Source organism: Bactrocera tryoni, chromosome 5 (genome assembly GCF_016617805.1).
Source record: "Bactrocera tryoni isolate S06 chromosome 5, CSIRO_BtryS06_freeze2, whole genome shotgun sequence".
Lineage (NCBI taxonomy): Eukaryota > Metazoa > Arthropoda > Insecta > Diptera > Tephritidae > Bactrocera > Bactrocera tryoni.
Genome location: NC_052503.1, coordinates 46,740,227 through 46,757,391, shown reverse-complemented (window position 1 = coordinate 46,757,391; position 17,165 = coordinate 46,740,227). Strand labels below are relative to the sequence as shown.

The 17,165-nt window shown below is 35.5% G+C and overlaps 4 protein-coding genes across 4 annotated transcripts; 2 read left to right on the top strand and 2 right to left on the bottom strand.

Annotated features, from left to right (window-relative positions):
• The first annotated feature begins 407 nt into the window (after positions 1 to 407).
• Positions 408 to 5,749, top strand: LOC120776854. The gene is made up of 4 exons (XM_040107896.1): positions 408 to 603; positions 4,350 to 4,639; positions 4,715 to 5,104; positions 5,167 to 5,749. Exons 1-4 carry the CDS (start codon positions 408 to 410, stop codon positions 5,596 to 5,598), a joined length of 1,308 nt encoding a protein of 435 aa, XP_039963830.1. The 3' UTR covers positions 5,599 to 5,749.
• Positions 5,750 to 5,858: 109 nt separating this feature from the next.
• On the bottom strand, positions 5,859 to 8,188 carry LOC120776853 (signal recognition particle subunit SRP68). Its single transcript, XM_040107894.1, has 4 exons — positions 8,020 to 8,188; positions 7,546 to 7,895; positions 6,822 to 7,484; positions 5,859 to 6,761 (listed from the first exon to the last, which is right to left on the bottom strand). Exons 1-4 carry the CDS (start codon positions 8,114 to 8,116, stop codon positions 6,066 to 6,068), a joined length of 1,806 nt encoding a protein of 601 aa, XP_039963828.1. The 5' UTR covers positions 8,117 to 8,188; the 3' UTR covers positions 5,859 to 6,065.
• A 331-nt stretch (positions 8,189 to 8,519) lies between these two features.
• LOC120776698 (protein Pixie) lies at positions 8,520 to 11,707 on the top strand. Its single transcript, XM_040107582.1, has 7 exons — positions 8,520 to 8,595; positions 8,948 to 9,161; positions 9,219 to 9,829; positions 9,893 to 10,088; positions 10,146 to 10,666; positions 10,728 to 10,962; positions 11,046 to 11,707. The coding sequence occupies exons 2-7, from the start codon at positions 8,949 to 8,951 to the stop codon at positions 11,103 to 11,105; spliced, it is 1,836 nt and encodes a 611-aa protein (XP_039963516.1). The 5' UTR covers positions 8,520 to 8,595; position 8,948; the 3' UTR covers positions 11,106 to 11,707.
• A 638-nt stretch (positions 11,708 to 12,345) lies between these two features.
• On the bottom strand, positions 12,346 to 15,902 carry LOC120776699 (myotubularin-related protein 9). Its single transcript, XM_040107583.1, has 8 exons — positions 15,248 to 15,902; positions 14,695 to 14,945; positions 14,351 to 14,624; positions 13,793 to 14,039; positions 13,503 to 13,731; positions 13,028 to 13,440; positions 12,861 to 12,958; positions 12,346 to 12,793 (listed from the first exon to the last, which is right to left on the bottom strand). Exons 1-8 carry the CDS (start codon positions 15,392 to 15,394, stop codon positions 12,725 to 12,727), a joined length of 1,728 nt encoding a protein of 575 aa, XP_039963517.1. The 5' UTR covers positions 15,395 to 15,902; the 3' UTR covers positions 12,346 to 12,724.
• Positions 15,903 to 17,165: the final 1,263 nt, after the last annotated feature.

Sequence of the window (17,165 nt, the reverse complement as noted above, 5' to 3'; positions counted from 1 at the left end):
TATGTGCATATTTCGCTTGCCCCGTAAATGAGTGAAAAGCGTCGTACGAATTTTCTCATAGTTTTTGTGATTTTTTTGCTTTTGTTTTCGTTTTTTTTTTATTTTGCAATTAAGTTGCCTGAAAACTATGAGCTCAGCTTGATTTTGAAAAGTGCAGCAGTTCGCGTGAATGCGCCCATATGTGCATGCATGTGCATGTGTTTGTGTATTTCGCTGCGCTTTGCGGAAATCAACGACTTATCACCTTTTTAACGGCAGTAAAAGCTGCGGAGCAATTCGATTTCCACACTAACAGTTGGTGGAAAGCCAAAGAACGTGTCGTGCGTCTTTTGTAACGGTTCGACTTTCAATAAACTACTCCTTCGTTGAACTTCCGGCGAAATTTATGTGCAAACGTGTGTACGAAAATGGACGGAGTCGATGAATACGGTGAGGACGTGGAAACTTTGTGCAACTATGTGCCTTTAAGAAAAGTGATACCTTTTGAAGTTAAATATTGGCGTTGCTCGGCTGGCAGTGGTCTGGGCGACAATTACATGTCGGTAGTTAAACGTATAGAAGTGAGCACGCATGAATTTGACGGCGGCGTGACGGAGCGCAAAGGTGATAAAAAAAATACTCTTTTTGTTTGTAAGGACATGCCAAGTGTGCAGTTATGACTCAAGTAGTGTGAATTTTAATGAAATTAGTACAGCGTTCTTAAAAACCATATGTATGATTTTTAGTTAATACATCTTAAGCAAACAAATTAGTTTTATATTAATAATATTACAAAGTTGCTCAAAGCATTTAAGTGGTTGCATTGGTTTCCTCGTGTAAAAAACAGTCTTTTTTCAACAATTTTTTTTCATATGAACAATTAAATATTTTTTAGAATTTTTATTGTTACAAATATTCATTATTAAAAAGTATTTCTCTAACTTTTGGAAAAAAATATTTTACGCTCGGCCATTCGGCCATTGCGGCACTATTTTTTGCGGCTCGTTTTGGCAGGATAACTCTTTACAGGACAATCAAAAGTGGTAAAATACGTGTTAGAACTTGGACAAAGGAAAAAAAAATTTAAAATTGGATATTTGGCAGACCTTTTTTCAAAAAAAATTAAAATTTCAGTGAAAATTTCGCGTTGTAATCGATAGAAAATTCTTCGTACAAATCTTTAAGAATGGTATCTCAAAGACCTGTGTAAAATTTCATGAAGATCTGTTGAGTAGCTCTCGAGAAATCTTGTCAACCGCCTTCAAAACAGAGTTTCCAGAAAAACGCGTTTAAAAGCGACGAACTTAGCGTAGCTAGCCTTCAACTTGAAAATTTGGGACAATATTCTAGAGGTATTGTAGAATTTAATCAGACAATAAAAAAAATCGATTTTGTGAAACCCGTAAACCCATGAAAAAATTTTCAAAACTAATTTTCCTGACCAAGGTACATATCGCATAACTGAAGCTGTTGTTTTAACATAACAGAGCTGTAATTAGTATTGCCTACCTCCCACAGTATGAACGTACGAGATTTTTTCATTTTACAAATATGCCCACGGATAGCCACAACCGAATATTATCTATAATTCTAACATCCCGAAATCAATTATCTTAAAAATATTCAATTGATGCTATAAACAAAGCAGATATTATTTTACTTATCAGTAAGTTAGTTCCAAAAATATCTAGGAACTTTGAAAAAGGAATGATGACCAGAAAAATTTTCTTCCGAATGCCCGTCTAATCCTTCTATCTCAGCAAGCGATAGACTGAGTAAAAATTGAGAATGTTAATGAAGCTTGGAACATGTGCTCCTTTGCCACTTCAAGCAAATATACATACATATGTATGTATGTTTATGTAAACTTGTATGCACCTGTGTGGTTGGATACACAAAATGGTTAATGTTTATCTCTAGCCCCCATATAACGAATAAAATTGTATCTGTATTTATAGTTGATTTTTTGCTTTATGTTAAATAAACTTAATATATGTAGGTCTACTACTACACCCTAAACGTTCTACGTAGGTCAAGCTAAAGGATTTTTATTCTTTCCAGCATCACGTGTTTTTTCCACCATGTTCATTATGAAATCAAGTTTATATTGACTAAATTTTACAAATTTCAATAAAATAGTTGACACGAACTGACGACATTATAAATTCTTTCTAATCAGTAATTTTTCTAATTTAATTCTAAGAATTTATGTAAAGATAAGCGCCATTATTTGCATGCCATAATGAAAATATACAGTTTTTAATTGCACTACAATGCACACTTACTCATACATAATATATTACCGTTGCATTAAATTAGACTGCCTTCACTTGCCTACTTTGCAACCATTCCGAATTAATAAAAAATTACATATGATTATGATTATTTTATATTTAGCGGAATGAAATTCTGTGTAGTCAGAGTAGTCACCGTCGTGGCTGCGGATAATGGCCGCTAGAAAGTTTAAAAAGAAAAATTTTGTTGTAAATTATATTTTCCATACATTTCTTCTTTTTACTCTCGCAATCTGTTGCTCATAGTGTGCATAGTTTTGATCAGCGATTGGTTGTTTGAGTGAAAATTTAAAAACTGAAATATCTTGTTGAAATTTGGTACACATTTTCCGTGAGACTTTGAGGATATTAGAATTGCAGATTGGAAAGATCAGCTATTGTCAAGAACACAAAATACCGTTTGTTGAAAGAAAGTTTGAATAACTACGTAACAGATCACGTTGTTAAACCACAATTTGGTTCAGGGGTCACAGTAAGGAAGGACATCAGTGGTTTCAACATTTTAGAAAAGTGATCAGAGCTCAGCCCCATCATAGGTGTAGTACATATCAAATAAATTTTTAAAGCTATAAAAATCATATACATACATATGTACTTGCATACATATCTACATATGTACATATATGTATGTTGGAATCTTTCCAGTATTTCAATCTAGTGTTGAAATGGCTAGAATCCGATATTAACCATCTACATACATTCCCAATATTACGGTTTGGTACTAAATATTGACGGAATCTACGGTCTATATCTTCCCTAACCTAAATATATGTATGGTAACCACACATGTATGTATGTATGTACTCGTATATAATGATTTTCGGCCTAATAATTAATTATAATCGATTCACAATTTCGTAGAATAACGAATTTTGGGTTTACAGTCAAAATATGTACATGCACACATATCGTCACCTGAAATGCAAAACAACGTAACAACATTTTCGGAAATTTACAGTGGCATGAATTAAACAGCGACATAAAATGGAACATGAGTGAAAAAAAATTTTAATATTGCTTAAAACTGTTTTATATCTGAGCGCAGAACCTGAAAATGTTGGACATATGTAATATTATGTTTGTAATTTGAAGTAGTGAATCATAATCAATAAGACACTCAATTTCGAATTTTTTGATGATACGTTATTTTGGATTTCAGGTGAGGATATGTACAAATATAAAATAATATTTAATAAGTAGCCTTTCCTTATTTGTACATATGTATGAATATTTATTTTCACCTATGCAATGAATGAAATATTTTTTATAAAATAGAATGTTTACATACATACATATATGAATGCACGTAAATATGTACATTGTATATATGTACATAGCTTCTAGACAATGACAATTTGCATTTTTCGCAATGACCTTGCGCAACGTCAAGTCGCTTTTTGTCTGCGCTAACGCAAATACCTCACACACACATGAAAATCGAAATGAAAGCATTAGACTGGTACTCAAACGCCCCCATCGTAGAATCCGCTCAATACAAACAGAATAATCTTCTCGCTTTCAAAGCACACTCATCGCATCTCTTTCTTATACGAATACTCTCCAATTTGTTTTCTAATCTCGCTCACGAAGGTCATTCACGCAAACAACAATTTTATTTGTTTTTCATATATGTACATATAAATATATGTATATGTATGTGTGATGCACTAATTTTATAGAATTTATACACATCATTCGTTTCACCGCTGTTTTATTTTTATTTCTTGAAAACATGTAAACAAAAATCAGCTGTGCATCAATGTGCACGTTGTCTTTATATACAGGTAGACATATATTTTTGAACAATCAATTTATAACTTCTTTAATAACGCATAATTATTTGAAACGAACAAATAAGCTCTTATCCTCAGTAGTGAAAATTTGTAACTTAAGATATCAGTCACAAACTAAAATGTTGTGCCTAAGCCTTCCAAGCGCACCTATTGGTTCTCTAAAGGTAGTGTTTCTTAAGTTAGTCATTTAAGAATTTTATTTTCATTATATTGAAATTTTTAATTATTGCTAATTGTTTTATATTACTTTAGAAATCCATTAAATACAAAAATCTTGTTTCAGGTGCACAGTGTTTTAGTTTCATAGTCAAAAGGCAAATTTTAAGTCAATCGCGCCGCCTTCTGTTTCGCTGTGATGAAGCATTTTACAACGAAATAAATGCCTACACTCATGTGATACCAGCCCTAGAAAAATATTTCATCAATGGAGACACAGTATTTCCACAATGCTATTATGCCGGCACCGATAAGAAAGGCGAGCTGATAGCGTTGGAGGATCTGAAGCAGCTCGGCTATCGCATGTCAAATCGTTTGGTGCCGTTCGATCTTTATCATTGTGAAATAGTGATGAAGGCAAGATATACATATACACGTGTAGAAACGTAACTTTATAAAATTATACAAAAACTTCTTCCTCCTTCATTATAGGAACTCGCCAAGTTACATGCTACATCTATAGCGGCTAAGCATTTGGACGACAGCAATTTTCGTGAGCGGTATGGCAAAGTTAATGAAATTGTGTATTGTGCGGAGGCGGAAAGTTTTTATGGGAATTTACTCACATCCTCAATAGAAGAATCGTTGAAGAGTTTACGCGAATCAAACGTTGATGGCAGCCTTTCCGATTCCATTTGTATGATAGAGCAACTGAAAGCTGAATTGTATCAGAAAATAATGTATAGTATTAAAAATGCCAGCGATTGTGTTAGTGTAATGTGTCATGGTGATTTATATGTCAACAACATCATGTTTAAATCCAACATGGAAGATGACAACGCATGCCAAGCTCCGAAAGCGGTTAAATTCTTTGATCTACAGGTGAAACGTTGTTACCATTATGTGGATATGCTTGCTGCAATACTTATTTATATATTTTTCAGGCAATGCGTTATACTTCGTTCATTTTCGATATCCTTCATTTTATGTTCACCAGCACGAAACGCGAACTTCGTGATGCGCATACGAATCGTTTGTTGGAAACCTACCGTAGCGCTCTGCACAATCGTTTGGAACAACTTTTAGTTTCTCGTGAGCATTTAGAGTCAATACGAGAGACCTTTTCACTGGAAAATATTACTAAAGAATTTACTGCACATGCTCTGTACGGTTTAGCAGTATCCATGTGGGTATTGCCTGCAGTTACATTTGATCCTAATAATATACCAAATTTAGATGTCATCAGTGAAGCCGTACCAAATGCCAACGAAATAAAAGTTACACAAAAATTAACCGACGAGTACCATTCCAGAATAAAAGATCTAGCGCTAGAGTTTCATCAAAACGGCTACTTTGGTACTTGGTTAGAAAAATAGTTTAGTTAAATTTAGCAACAATTGTATACTTTAAGTAGCTGACAAAGGTGTGTGATTAGCGTTATTTGCTCTTTGGTTCTGAAAGCGATTACCAAAATTACTAAAATACATATATTTTTTTAAATATACTGTGTATATATGTATATAAGAACCAATGTTTTATTTCACAATCCACTTTAAAAAATTTTATGGTTTGATTGATTCCGAAAAAGAATCAAAATCAAAATAAAAAACAATTTATAAAAAAAAAACAATTACCGGCACTCAAAATTAATTGTCCAATTAGCTTGTTTCAGCATACACGAAATGCATTTCTCAATTATAAGTTTGTTCTGAAATTTTCTTCTGATTGCAATTTCACTAACAGCTTGGACAAGCATGAAATTTTTCATTCATTTTTGTAATTAACTAAATAGATGGTTAATGATGTTCGTAGCATTATTAAATGTTGTTACCCCGCAGGCACCTCATTTCTTTCCACCCCAGCCCAAGAATCCCTTGACAAAACCGGAAATCGATGCGCCTTTGTTGCCTGGCGACTGCAATTTATCATCCAGCGATGGTAGTTCAATATGACCAATTGCTAAATCGAAGAAGAGTGGTTTGCATGGTATTGCCTCCATTTCGGGTGTCATCTTGAACACATTTGGCGTTTTAGTGTGCAAAGACTGGTCTTCCTTGTACTGTGACAATCGCTCGTATAATGGTTTTGTCGATTTTTGAGACTTGGATGTAGAAACCGAATCCTCGGAGGTATCATTTTCAAGCACACTATATGCATGCGCCGAAAATTTGCAACCGTCAATGGTCGAGACAAGTTTCTTCAATTCATCAGTTAAATTGAATTCATCACTGACTTTACCGCTCAGTGCTTCGTTGGCATATTTCGAAGAACGTTCGTAAAGAGCAACTGCTTCTTTCCACTTTTTCATATCAATTAGAGTTAGTGCGATGTAATAACAACGGAATGCTTTAAATGTCAGAGCCAAATTTTCCATTTCGTCTTTGTAGGCAGCGTCGTCTTCCATCCCTTGGATTTGTAACATTTCAGAGACGTTTTGCAAAATAATCTCGAATAAACGTGCGAGATCCTGTGAGCGTACCCGCTTGCCGTCGCCAACAACTTGTGACTTTTGATTTGGATCATCGAAGTTAGATTTCGCCTAGACATAAATAAAAGAGGTGAAATTAAATTTTTTTAATTACCTTTTTGAAATTCTTACCTGCTCTACAAGACAGAGATTTCTTTGCAAAGTACGACTGTGCCGTATGTATGATAAATATGCTAATAAATATTGTACCCCAGTCACAGTCTGTCCAGTGGTTAGCGAGCGCAATTTCGGATCTTGTTTGATTTCTTCTTTAACTGCTTGTATGGCATCTTTGCAATCCATCAAAATACGTTCAATCAATTCGATTTTTGAGTCTACTTTAGTAGTCTTCTCTAACGACTTATCGACTTCTTGTATACTGAGCAAAAATAGACGAACTTTTTCTGGACGTACAGTAACCTTGCGACTGCGCCATTCGATGGTTTGCAGACCTTCGCTACTCTCCATTTTTGTTTGACTAACCAATAGATCCAGGTTTTCCAATAATCCTTGTGCACGCAATTCAAGCAAATCATCAATTTTATTGGTGCCACCACCACCACCAATATTATAAGCACAATAACGAAGATTGGGCGTAAATTCGTTCACTTTAGCACGGTAAAGTTCTTGTTCATCCTCAGGCAAAGCCTTGGCAAGATTTTCGTAAACTACTTGAGCTCGTTTCAAATGCTCTAAAGCAGAACCCCACAATTGCAATTCAAAGTGTAGGGTACCGTGCATCCAAGCAACATAAGCTTCACATTCCAGCTTGGTGCGCGCATCAAATGCTTCAGACTTTAAGAAAAAAAGTAATTGAAAGAATGTTTGAAAGAAATATAAAAATAAATAAACTTACATTACAAAGCTCTTGTAATTGTAAAGCATAGAAACAAGCCCTACGTAGCTTGTTAATCAAATGGAAACGCTTTCTTGGCTCCGTGTTAGCTTCTTGTTTTAGCTGCATTGCATACGACCATGCACGTTCGGCGCTTATCAATGGAATATGTATGAAGCGTTCATCTGCTCGTTTTCCAGTCAGTTGAGCTAACGTCACATCTTTCCGTTTGAAGTGACGCTTGTCGCCCTGAGGGTACTTTAAGGTTTTCCTGAGACGACGAATACGACGAGTGCAATAACCACGGTAGCGTTGATAGTCACCATGCCTCAAACCATGTTGTTGTTGAGCATCTTTCACCATATGAAGAACTACAAAACGGAAACGTATATATTTTACACAACAAATGAGAGAAAGTATTGGCAAGAATTAAAATGCATTTTGCATTTCTAGGTTAAGGGTAGTGCCTGAATGAATGCAGTTTTCTCATCTTACTTTCTACAGTGAATATTTTGGTGGGTTCCGGTGGCGGAGGAGCCTGCTCCGTTTCAGTTTTCTCAACATTTTCAGCTATAGGGGTTTCTTCGACCATTTTTAATTATAATAACAATATTAAGACGTGTTAATTTTGGTTCGAATGGTAAAAAACGAAATACAACTACGAACTGTAATGTCAAATGTCAAAACGTCATCGATTTTTGACACCACCTTAAAACAAATGTCTCATATAAGGAAGCTTTGTGTGGAGGCCTTTTTTTCTAATTTATTACGCAAAACTTGAGTGTTATTTTAAAAAGTATTAAAAACGTAATTACAATGAAATCATTTTAACATCAGTGCAGTTAAAAACAAGAAGTTTGTTTTTAATTTTTAAAAATATTTTATTATATTGGTTTATTTAAAACTACGCTGCTATCAACAGAGTATAATAAACGTTCTCCCCTGCTATCAATCAAAATATGTAGATAAGGCAGTTCTCTTTAATGACGTTTGCGTTTTGACATTCCCTTTTGAAATTTTCTTGGCGAGGTGTTTAGTTCGCCGTATTTAGTAAATTTTTTAATCTTTAAGGTATTGCACCTAAATATTTTATAAAATTCATTGACTGATTATTTAAATTAAAAATTAGAGAATTTGTGTGTGGGTTATACGAAAAATTTTTGATCCATTTAGAATGAAGCAAATTGAGGTTATATTTTGGGTGCCTTAGTTGACCATGATTGTCTGTCTATTGTAAATGCAATGCCAACCAGGCTGACTTGTAAATACGCGTGTATGCATAGTTGTCCATATAGTTGGTGCGGGGAAGGGCATAAGTAGTGAGAGTAGATTGCTTCGTTGTCAATGTGCATTTATAACAAAAAGAAAACACGTTTCCACTTTAAAAAGTCTTATAATTATTGCATATTTCTCATTTTTTTAGCATGTCGCGTAGGAAAGAGCACGAGGAAACAGATAAACAAACGCGTATTGCTATAGTTAGCGATGATAAATGCAAACCCAAGCGTTGCCGTCAGGAGTGCAAGAAATCATGTCCTGTAGTGCGTATGGGAAAGCTTTGCATTGAAGTCACGCCTACATCCAAGATAGCATCTCTTTCAGAAGAACTTTGCATCGGTTGCGGTATTTGTGTTAAGGTAAAATTATTTATTGCTAAGTTTTGCAAAATTTATCACAATTTTTATTTGTTATAGAAATGTCCATTTGAGGCCATAACTATTATTAATATACCCAGCAATTTGGAGAAGCATACAACTCATCGTTACGGCAAGAATTCCTTCAAACTCCATCGTCTGCCAATCCCACGACCTGGTGAAGTGCTCGGATTGGTTGGTCAAAACGGTATTGGTAAATCGACTGCTTTAAAGATACTCGCAGGCAAACAAAAACCTAACCTGGGAAGATACAGTGATCCACCAGACTGGACTGAAATTCTGGCGTATTTCCGTGGTTCAGAATTGCAGAATTATTTCACTAAAATATTAGAAGACAATTTAAAAGCGCTGGTGAAACCGCAGTATGTTGATCAGATACCTAAAGCGGTCCGCGGTGCAGTCGCGGAATTACTCGATAAAAAAGATGAGCGCAAAAATCAGCATGAAATTTGTCAAATGCTGGATTTGCTGCATATACGAGACCGTGATATAGCACAGTTATCGGGAGGAGAACTGCAACGCTTTGCCATTGCTATGGTGTGCATCCAGGATGGCGATATTTTCATGTTTGATGAACCGTCATCTTATTTGGATGTCAAACAACGTCTAAACGCTGCTTTAACAATCAGACATTTATTGCACCCAACAAAGTATAAAAAAAAACAATTATAAATGCTTTAATTGCCTATAATGATGTAAAATACTTATTGCAGGTTCATTATTGTGGTGGAGCACGATTTGTCAGTCCTGGATTATCTCTCTGATTTCATTTGCTGTCTTTACGGTGTACCCGGTGTTTATGGTGTGGTTACTATGCCTTTCTCAGTGCGTGAAGGCATTAACATTTTCCTGGACGGATTTGTGCCCACCGAGAACATGCGTTTCCGCACTGAATCGTTAACTTTTAAGGTAACGGACTTTAATTTGCCGTAATAAATAAATTGAAAAATACATGTTAAATTTTAGGTATCTGAATCGGCTACGGAAGAGGAAATTAAACGTATGAATCATTATGTATACCCTGCAATGAAGAAGACATTGGGTAAATTTGAACTGACCGTGGAGCAAGGTCATTTCAGTGATTCAGAGATTCTTGTGCTTTTGGGAGAAAATGGTACCGGTAAGACCACATTTATTAGAATGTTGGCTGGTAATTTACAACCAGATGAAGAGGTCGATTTGCCAGTCTTGAATATTTCGTACAAGCCACAGAAAATTTCACCAAAGTTCCAAAATTTGGTGCGTCATTTGTTGCACGACAAAATTCGTGACGCCTATGTGCATCCTCAATTTATTGCGGACGTTATGAAACCTATGAAAATCGAGGAAATCATGGATCAAGAAGTACAGAATTTGTCTGGTGGTGAATTGCAACGTGTTGCTTTAGTTTTGTGTCTGGGAAAACCAGCTGATGTATATCTAATTGATGAACCGTCCGCCTATCTAGACTCTGAACAGCGTTTAGTAGCGGCTAAGGTCATTAAGAGGTAAACAAAATATTTATTTTTTGTGCTACTTTCGGATAATTGTTATTGTATATTTTCATAGATTCATTCTGCATGCGAAACGCACGGGCTTTGTGGTGGAGCACGATTTCATCATGGCTACTTATCTGGCGGATCGCGTTATTGTGCTCGAAGGTCAACCCTCAGTGAAAACTACTGCTTTCTCACCGCAATCCTTGTTGAATGGCATGAATAGATTCCTGGAACTCTTAGGTATTACTTTCCGCCGCGATCCCAACAACTTCAGGCCACGCATTAACAAAAACAACTCGGTTAAGGTACACAAATTATTTTCAAATGCACCCAAAAGCTTATGCATATGTATACAAATATTGATATTATATATATTTTTCACATGCAGGATACCGAACAAAAACGTTCCGGTCAATTCTTCTTCCTGGAGGATGATGCCGGTAATTAAACGGATATATTTTATGAATACTATCCAATGGAAGTACGTCGCATTTGCACTCGGAAACTTATATTATTTAGACATAAATATTTTTATGCAATCAAGTTTTGTAATCTTTACAAAAAATAGCAAACAAAAAACAAACATAGCTCAACCCAACCAAAGGTTGGTTTATATTAAGTGCTGATTTCTATTTTTGTAATGTTTTTTTTGCTTGATTCCAATTTTGTCTTGTAATGTTAACTACAATCTTAAAGCATTACAGAATTTTGTGTTAAATAACCATTTTGTACAATTTTTCAACCATAGTAAAATCAAGGAAAAATTTGTAATAGAAAATAAATTGTTTACAAGAGCGAACTAAAAGCCGACAAGATGCGTAATTGAAATTGTGTTGCCATTTAAAATAAGTTTTTTTTTGTCGAAATTTGATTTGGAGTTCCAATGCATGTTGTATTTGAAGACAAGATGCGTTTTACAATTGCTCTCATACACGTACTTCCTGTTATTTATTTATTTGTACAAAAAAAGTAGCGCATTAAATTGATTCGAAAACAACAAACTCAGTCTACATGATATTAAATTACATTAAAACTTTTATTGAGACTTCAGGACTATCTAAATGGTATTTTTGTTTTCTTATAAAAGACTTCGCGTAATAATAGACTTGAATAAGCAAGCTTGTAATACTTTTGAAATACTATTCTATCGCGCACTCTTTCTGCTTCTTCTGCCATCACAGCAAATATAAATACGCTTGCGTATAGTTGTTGCAAAAAAGCTCTATCTTCATTTTCATAGTTGCAGATTTTTGCAGAAATTTGTAGTTTCCGTTACATATTAAATAGAAGGCAAACATTTAAGATTGTTGGTCTTACTCAAAGATCATAAAAAGTATGAAGTTTGATTTTTTTATAATTGAAGCGCAGTAGTAATTCGATAAACGAAACGTCAGAGGAAAAATGCAAGAGATCAAAATAGAGCTTAGTCACAGAAATTTAGTTTTCTTATTTTTTATTTATTAAACTCAAATGTTATCTTATTTACATTTATTACTTCATCGTTTATCAAATTACTATCGCAACGGTTAACTTTAGTTTAAATAAATATTAATAAAATACTAAAAAATCGTATGTCTGTCCACTTTTCAAAGTTTTGCATTAGTTCAGTGCGTCTGTCTTTTTCACATTGCTTCAACATTTTCGAAATAAATTGGCTTTTATTAAATATATTCGTAGATGTATGTACATTTATGCTAAACCAACATACTTTTATTGTTCTCTTTCAATATTCCTCCAAAACGGAATAAAATTTTTGATTTTCATTTATTATTAGCTTAAGTATTAACTTATATTAAATTACAATAAAAATGCGCCAAAAATTGACTCAATTTTCAAGTATACAACACACCGCTGTGACGCGATGCAGTGCCTGAAGACTATTCGCATTACCATATTATATTTTTAAAGAGAGACACTTAGAGAGCAAAGTTAAAAATTTGAACTGCATATTTCGAAAACTAGTTTATCTTTCCTTATTGTAAATGTTCACTTGCTCTATGTTAACTGGTGATGACCACAAGCTCTTGTGGCGGTTGCAGTATTTTTGGTTTCCAGCGGTTGCGCTGATCAATCGGATATCATAAGATCCTCCATTTCATTGCTCAGATCTGAAGCTTGCTTGCGTAACCGTATTGCCTGTGAAAAGTAGTTACGTAAGAATTTTAAAATTATAAATATACTCGAAAAGTAATTGCGATCGTACTTTCGCGCGTAATTCCTTTTCCTGTGTGACCAGTTCTTGTATTTGTTGCATAGTTTTGGTGCTATTCTTCTGTTCGATTGTCCAGCGCAGATAGAGCTCTAGAATTTCCGATAGTAAAGAATTTATAAATATCTGTAAGTAACTTTTAGTGCATTTGTTAACATTACCGCTCCACAATTCCAATGAGATCGGTGCCACGCTTGGCCAAATTACACTCGAATTGGGTTCGTACAATGGATTCAGCATATTTTTCAGCACATCGGGTCGATTTAAGTAAGACCACAAACTAGTGGTGCGCGTATGCACGCCCAACTCATGACGTTCACGTTCGGAATCACACAAAAATGTACCATATTGCGAGAAATAACTGTGCTCATAAAGTAAAATTAGCATTTGCAAGCTAAATTCGAAACTGCAGGGGAATTGTGTATATAGCTGGTATATACAATCGAGAAATAAGACAAAGGAGGCACCAGAGTTTTTCGGCCGATTCTGGGCGGGGGTATAACAGCCATAGCGATGACGTGATGCAAAAGGGTGACCGGCCTGTATCCATTCCCGTTCAATTAAAGCTTGTATGCTAATTAAAGAAAAAGAAGTTTGTATGAGAGAAATTTCAGTTAGTAAAATGGCAGGCATTACCCGCGTACTGTGCGGCAATCAGGATTAAGTATTATCTGCACCAGTGACGTTACAATTAGTGTGGAGTCCAAACCTTTAGAACCATGCACCAGCACCGGACTGCCTTCCTGGTCTAGGCATTGTGCAACTACACAGGCAGCATTCAGTGAATTCAGTACGAGACTTAACCAGCCGCTTGCTTCTAGGCGTGACAGCCATTTGTCCGCGGAACATGTAATATCATTGCATGCTGTAATAAAATAAATTATATCAAATAAAAAGATCAGCTTTGAAAATGTGTTAATACCTACCTTCGATAAGTTTGGTGTAACTATCCAAAATTGCTGAAGGCGCCGACACATTGCCAATAGCGCGATTCACTTTCTTCCATTGTGAGTAATGTTGATCGGTTTCGGTGTTGGATTTACCCTTCCCCCAAGTGTCAACAATAAACCCCTTTTTACTGCGTCCCAGCACAACGTTCAGTATCGCTTCGTCCGCACGACAACGTTTAATACCTTGTATGGAAACGGGCTGTGAGCTGCGCATTAGCGTAGCCTGCAAATACGACAAAATAAAAGTAAATAAATATTTTTTATCGGTTAGCGGTTTGAAAACAGTAGATTAAATCGTCACTTCATTGTACATAATAAATGTATGTAAAGGCACAACACATAGACATATGCAGAATTTCTCTACAACTGTACAACTGCATTCATGAGAAAATATTACGTAGATTATTTTAATTAAGGCAATGTTATATGTTCATTTCCAACTTCATATATAGCCGTTGACGATAAACTGTCGAGCTGAGATGGAATGTCTTCTTGTTTACTCGCATCAATAATTACTTACTCCACTCCACTCACCCCATTTTCATGCCGATAGCTGAGCACCGGAAATCGACCGCCATCTCTGAATGCAGCTGATTGCACAATTTGTTCATCTGTAATAGATTTAGGCACAATAAGTGCAGTGCCATACGTTGGACACACACTAAAATCCTTATTGACTGTGGTGATACGCCATTCACAACCCCCAACAGCACCAGTTACCGCTCCGCCGCCGATACCACAATTTTCATTACCATTGTGTAGATTGCTGGCAGCCCCGGAAATTAGTTTCGCAAATTCTAGTTCGGGGCTGTAACAAGCAAAGGATATGCACTTATATGAAAAGAAAGTCATGAAATCTACTCATGATTTGTATTTACCGGAACATAGTGAATCCGTCCTCAAGTATGGTATACATTGGTCGATAGAAAAATGGATATTCGAGTTCAGGATTGTGTAACGAACTGAGTGCCTCCAACGACGCCGCTACATTAAAATATTCTTTAGCATATTTAATCTCTAGTGAAATGATGCGTAAATCCTTGCACTTCAGTGTTATGATGCCGCCCATCACCATGTTTTGCACCATAAATGGTTTTTTCTCCACACAGTCGATATTTTTGTGCAGTAACTGTGAATGAACAAAAGTAATAAATATAACTATACATACATATACATATGTATAAGATGTAGGCAGTATGTAAGCATGTTTGTTTTGCTCAGTCAAATATGTTGACATGGTAAATGCTAATTTTAAAGCAAACAATATGCCTGGCTGAACTAATTAAATATGTTAGGTACAAGGAGGAAATGGTGTTAAGATACATAGCGAAAAAATTGACACGCTCCCATCATGTTTCCACGTCAATGCCTGCTCAACGGACTTGTGTGCCTACATATACATACATATGTACATATTGACCAGCCACTTACCCATAGCTCTTGGCTATTCTCCTGTCTGGCGCTCAACAGCAGATGATGACCGGTGATACAGAGCGTTCCCTCAACTGTTGCATGTAGATGGTCGTGTAAGAATACTCCGTCCAGCTTTGGCGTTTTTATGAGATCGGCAAACTCCATATTTATGCGATTGTCAAGTTTATGTTGTTACGTTTTCCAGGTCACTGGCACTATATAGCGCTGCACTTTGGTTTGCACTGTATATGTGAGTGTGTATTGCAAATGCTATTATTTTCAGATACTGATTCAATTAGCTTTACACATTTTCATTATCACAGCAGAGCATGCGAAAATGGGGTATTATGGTGCAACGCAATGGCAGGCTCAATTGATAGAACAAATCTATTGCACCGATGAATTTGCCTTTGCCTTCTTTTTGTGTACAAGTCACTCATTTACTTTTAGTGGGGGCGGTTGACACTGGACACATTGTTGATATTGTTTTTTTTTTTGCTCACTTTTCCGCTACTGTTGTTTCTAAAATAATAATTAAACTATACAGCATAAGACACTTATAATAATGTTTCTTTTTTTATAAATAATTCCAAGCCATATTTTGTCCGATTTACACAATCATTTTCAGAGAAAATGTGATAAGAATCGACGAGCGAACTGAATGTGTCTGGCAGTTTTCTTTTGTTTTGCCAAAAGCAAAAGTCGAAAACAATTTTCTTTGACAAAAGCTTGACATTTGACGTTTACTGGTATGTATGTTTAAAAAGCGTTAAACTCAGCATATCACTGAACCAATTGTATTGTAAAGTGCGTTAAGTTTGAAATATATTTATCTGCAGTATGGACTTAATCGGGAAATTTATACATATTTCTTTATTCTGGAGCATTTTTGGTTTTCTACTATTTTAATGACATGGAGTGCATAAGCGTATTCATATGCCGTGGCCCCGTCCTTAATATTAACAATTAAAGTTCATGTAGTTTTAAGGTTTGTGATGGATATGTCTTGTATTTATGTATTGATATTTGATATTCTGTTCTGTGTGGCCGATGGTCGCTGAAAAGTTCTGGTCCGATTTCGACCATTTCCGGACATATGGAATTTAAAATAGATGAGGTTTCCTCTTTTGCCCCTTTTCAAACTTAATTATCAAGGTGTCAGAACATCGTGAAGCTCCAAATATAGTTAAAGTTAGTCGAGTTGCTCCAGCTAGATAGAGAATTTCAGTTAAAAGAAGGCGGTGCTACGCCTTTGACCGCATTTGGAAGCAGTTATATCCGATGATTTTAGGAACAGGAAAAAGAGCAATATTCTTACAGATATTGATTTGATTCCGCTAAAATGGGTAATTGTGTACTGGATTTTCTATTCATCATACATTTTTATTATAATTGGTGGTTAGGGCGAAAAATGATAAGTATAAGCCAATACCATATAATTAACGAACCGAACGGAATGATATTTCCATAAATGATTCAACATTTTCCAGTAACGTTGTGTGATTGACTGTGTCAAAGACAAGTTCAACGCTAATAGGTTTCTCCTCTCATAGGATGGTTGGTCAAAGTAGCTCACGTACTTTTTCGGATCAGTAGAGGTGTGACCATCAAAGTTATTATCAACCCGGTCAGCGTCTCTTCTCGTGATTTGACTGTAGTTCAAAGTTTACTCACAATGACGGACAAGTAACATGACTTTAGGTGTTCTACCCATTTCGTCCCTTAACCGATGTTAATATCGATCTGCTATAAGTGTACACAATTCTGGGCATTCATAGTGTGGATTTGCGAATAGTTTATACATATGTTCCGCCATCTCCTTCTCATTACGATCATTTAAAGGTCTAGAGTGTCAAAAATCATCTCGCTCGCTATCTTCAAGTAAAACGTTGAAATGTACACGAGTTATCTATGGTACACGACTCAGAAGATCTCA

What these genes read in the sequence shown, in the direction of transcription:
- LOC120776854 (XM_040107896.1), top strand. Translation starts at nt 408, where the DNA reads ATGGACGGAGTCGATGAATACGGTGAGGACGTGGAAACTTTGTGCAAC. An exon ending in ATTGTGAAATAGTGATGAAG is followed by an intron (nt 4,640 to 4,714) that starts GCAAGATATACA and finishes CCTTCATTATAG; the next exon opens with GAACTCGCCAAGTTACATGC. An exon ending in TTAAATTCTTTGATCTACAG is followed by an intron (nt 5,105 to 5,166) that starts GTGAAACGTTGT and finishes TATATTTTTCAG; the next exon opens with GCAATGCGTTATACTTCGTT.
- LOC120776699 (XM_040107583.1), bottom strand. Translation starts at nt 15,394, where the DNA reads ATGGAGTTTGCCGATCTCATAAAAACGCCAAAGCTGGACGGAGTATTC. An exon ending in GACGGATTCACTATGTTCCG is followed by an intron (nt 14,625 to 14,694) that starts GTAAATACAAAT and finishes TGCTTGTTACAG; the next exon opens with CCCCGAACTAGAATTTGCGA. An exon ending in CTCATTGGAATTGTGGAGCG is followed by an intron (nt 12,959 to 13,027) that starts GTAATGTTAACA and finishes CGGAAATTCTAG; the next exon opens with AGCTCTATCTGCGCTGGACA.
- LOC120776853 (XM_040107894.1), bottom strand. Translation starts at nt 8,116, where the DNA reads ATGGTCGAAGAAACCCCTATAGCTGAAAATGTTGAGAAAACTGAAACG. An exon ending in CAAAATATTCACTGTAGAAA is followed by an intron (nt 7,896 to 8,019) that starts GTAAGATGAGAA and finishes TCCGTTTTGTAG; the next exon opens with TTCTTCATATGGTGAAAGAT. An exon ending in ATCTCTGTCTTGTAGAGCAG is followed by an intron (nt 6,762 to 6,821) that starts GTAAGAATTTCA and finishes ATTTATGTCTAG; the next exon opens with GCGAAATCTAACTTCGATGA.
- LOC120776698 (XM_040107582.1), top strand. Translation starts at nt 8,949, where the DNA reads ATGTCGCGTAGGAAAGAGCACGAGGAAACAGATAAACAAACGCGTATT. An exon ending in GCGGCTAAGGTCATTAAGAG is followed by an intron (nt 10,667 to 10,727) that starts GTAAACAAAATA and finishes ATATTTTCATAG; the next exon opens with ATTCATTCTGCATGCGAAAC. An exon ending in ACAAAAACAACTCGGTTAAG is followed by an intron (nt 10,963 to 11,045) that starts GTACACAAATTA and finishes TTTCACATGCAG; the next exon opens with GATACCGAACAAAAACGTTC.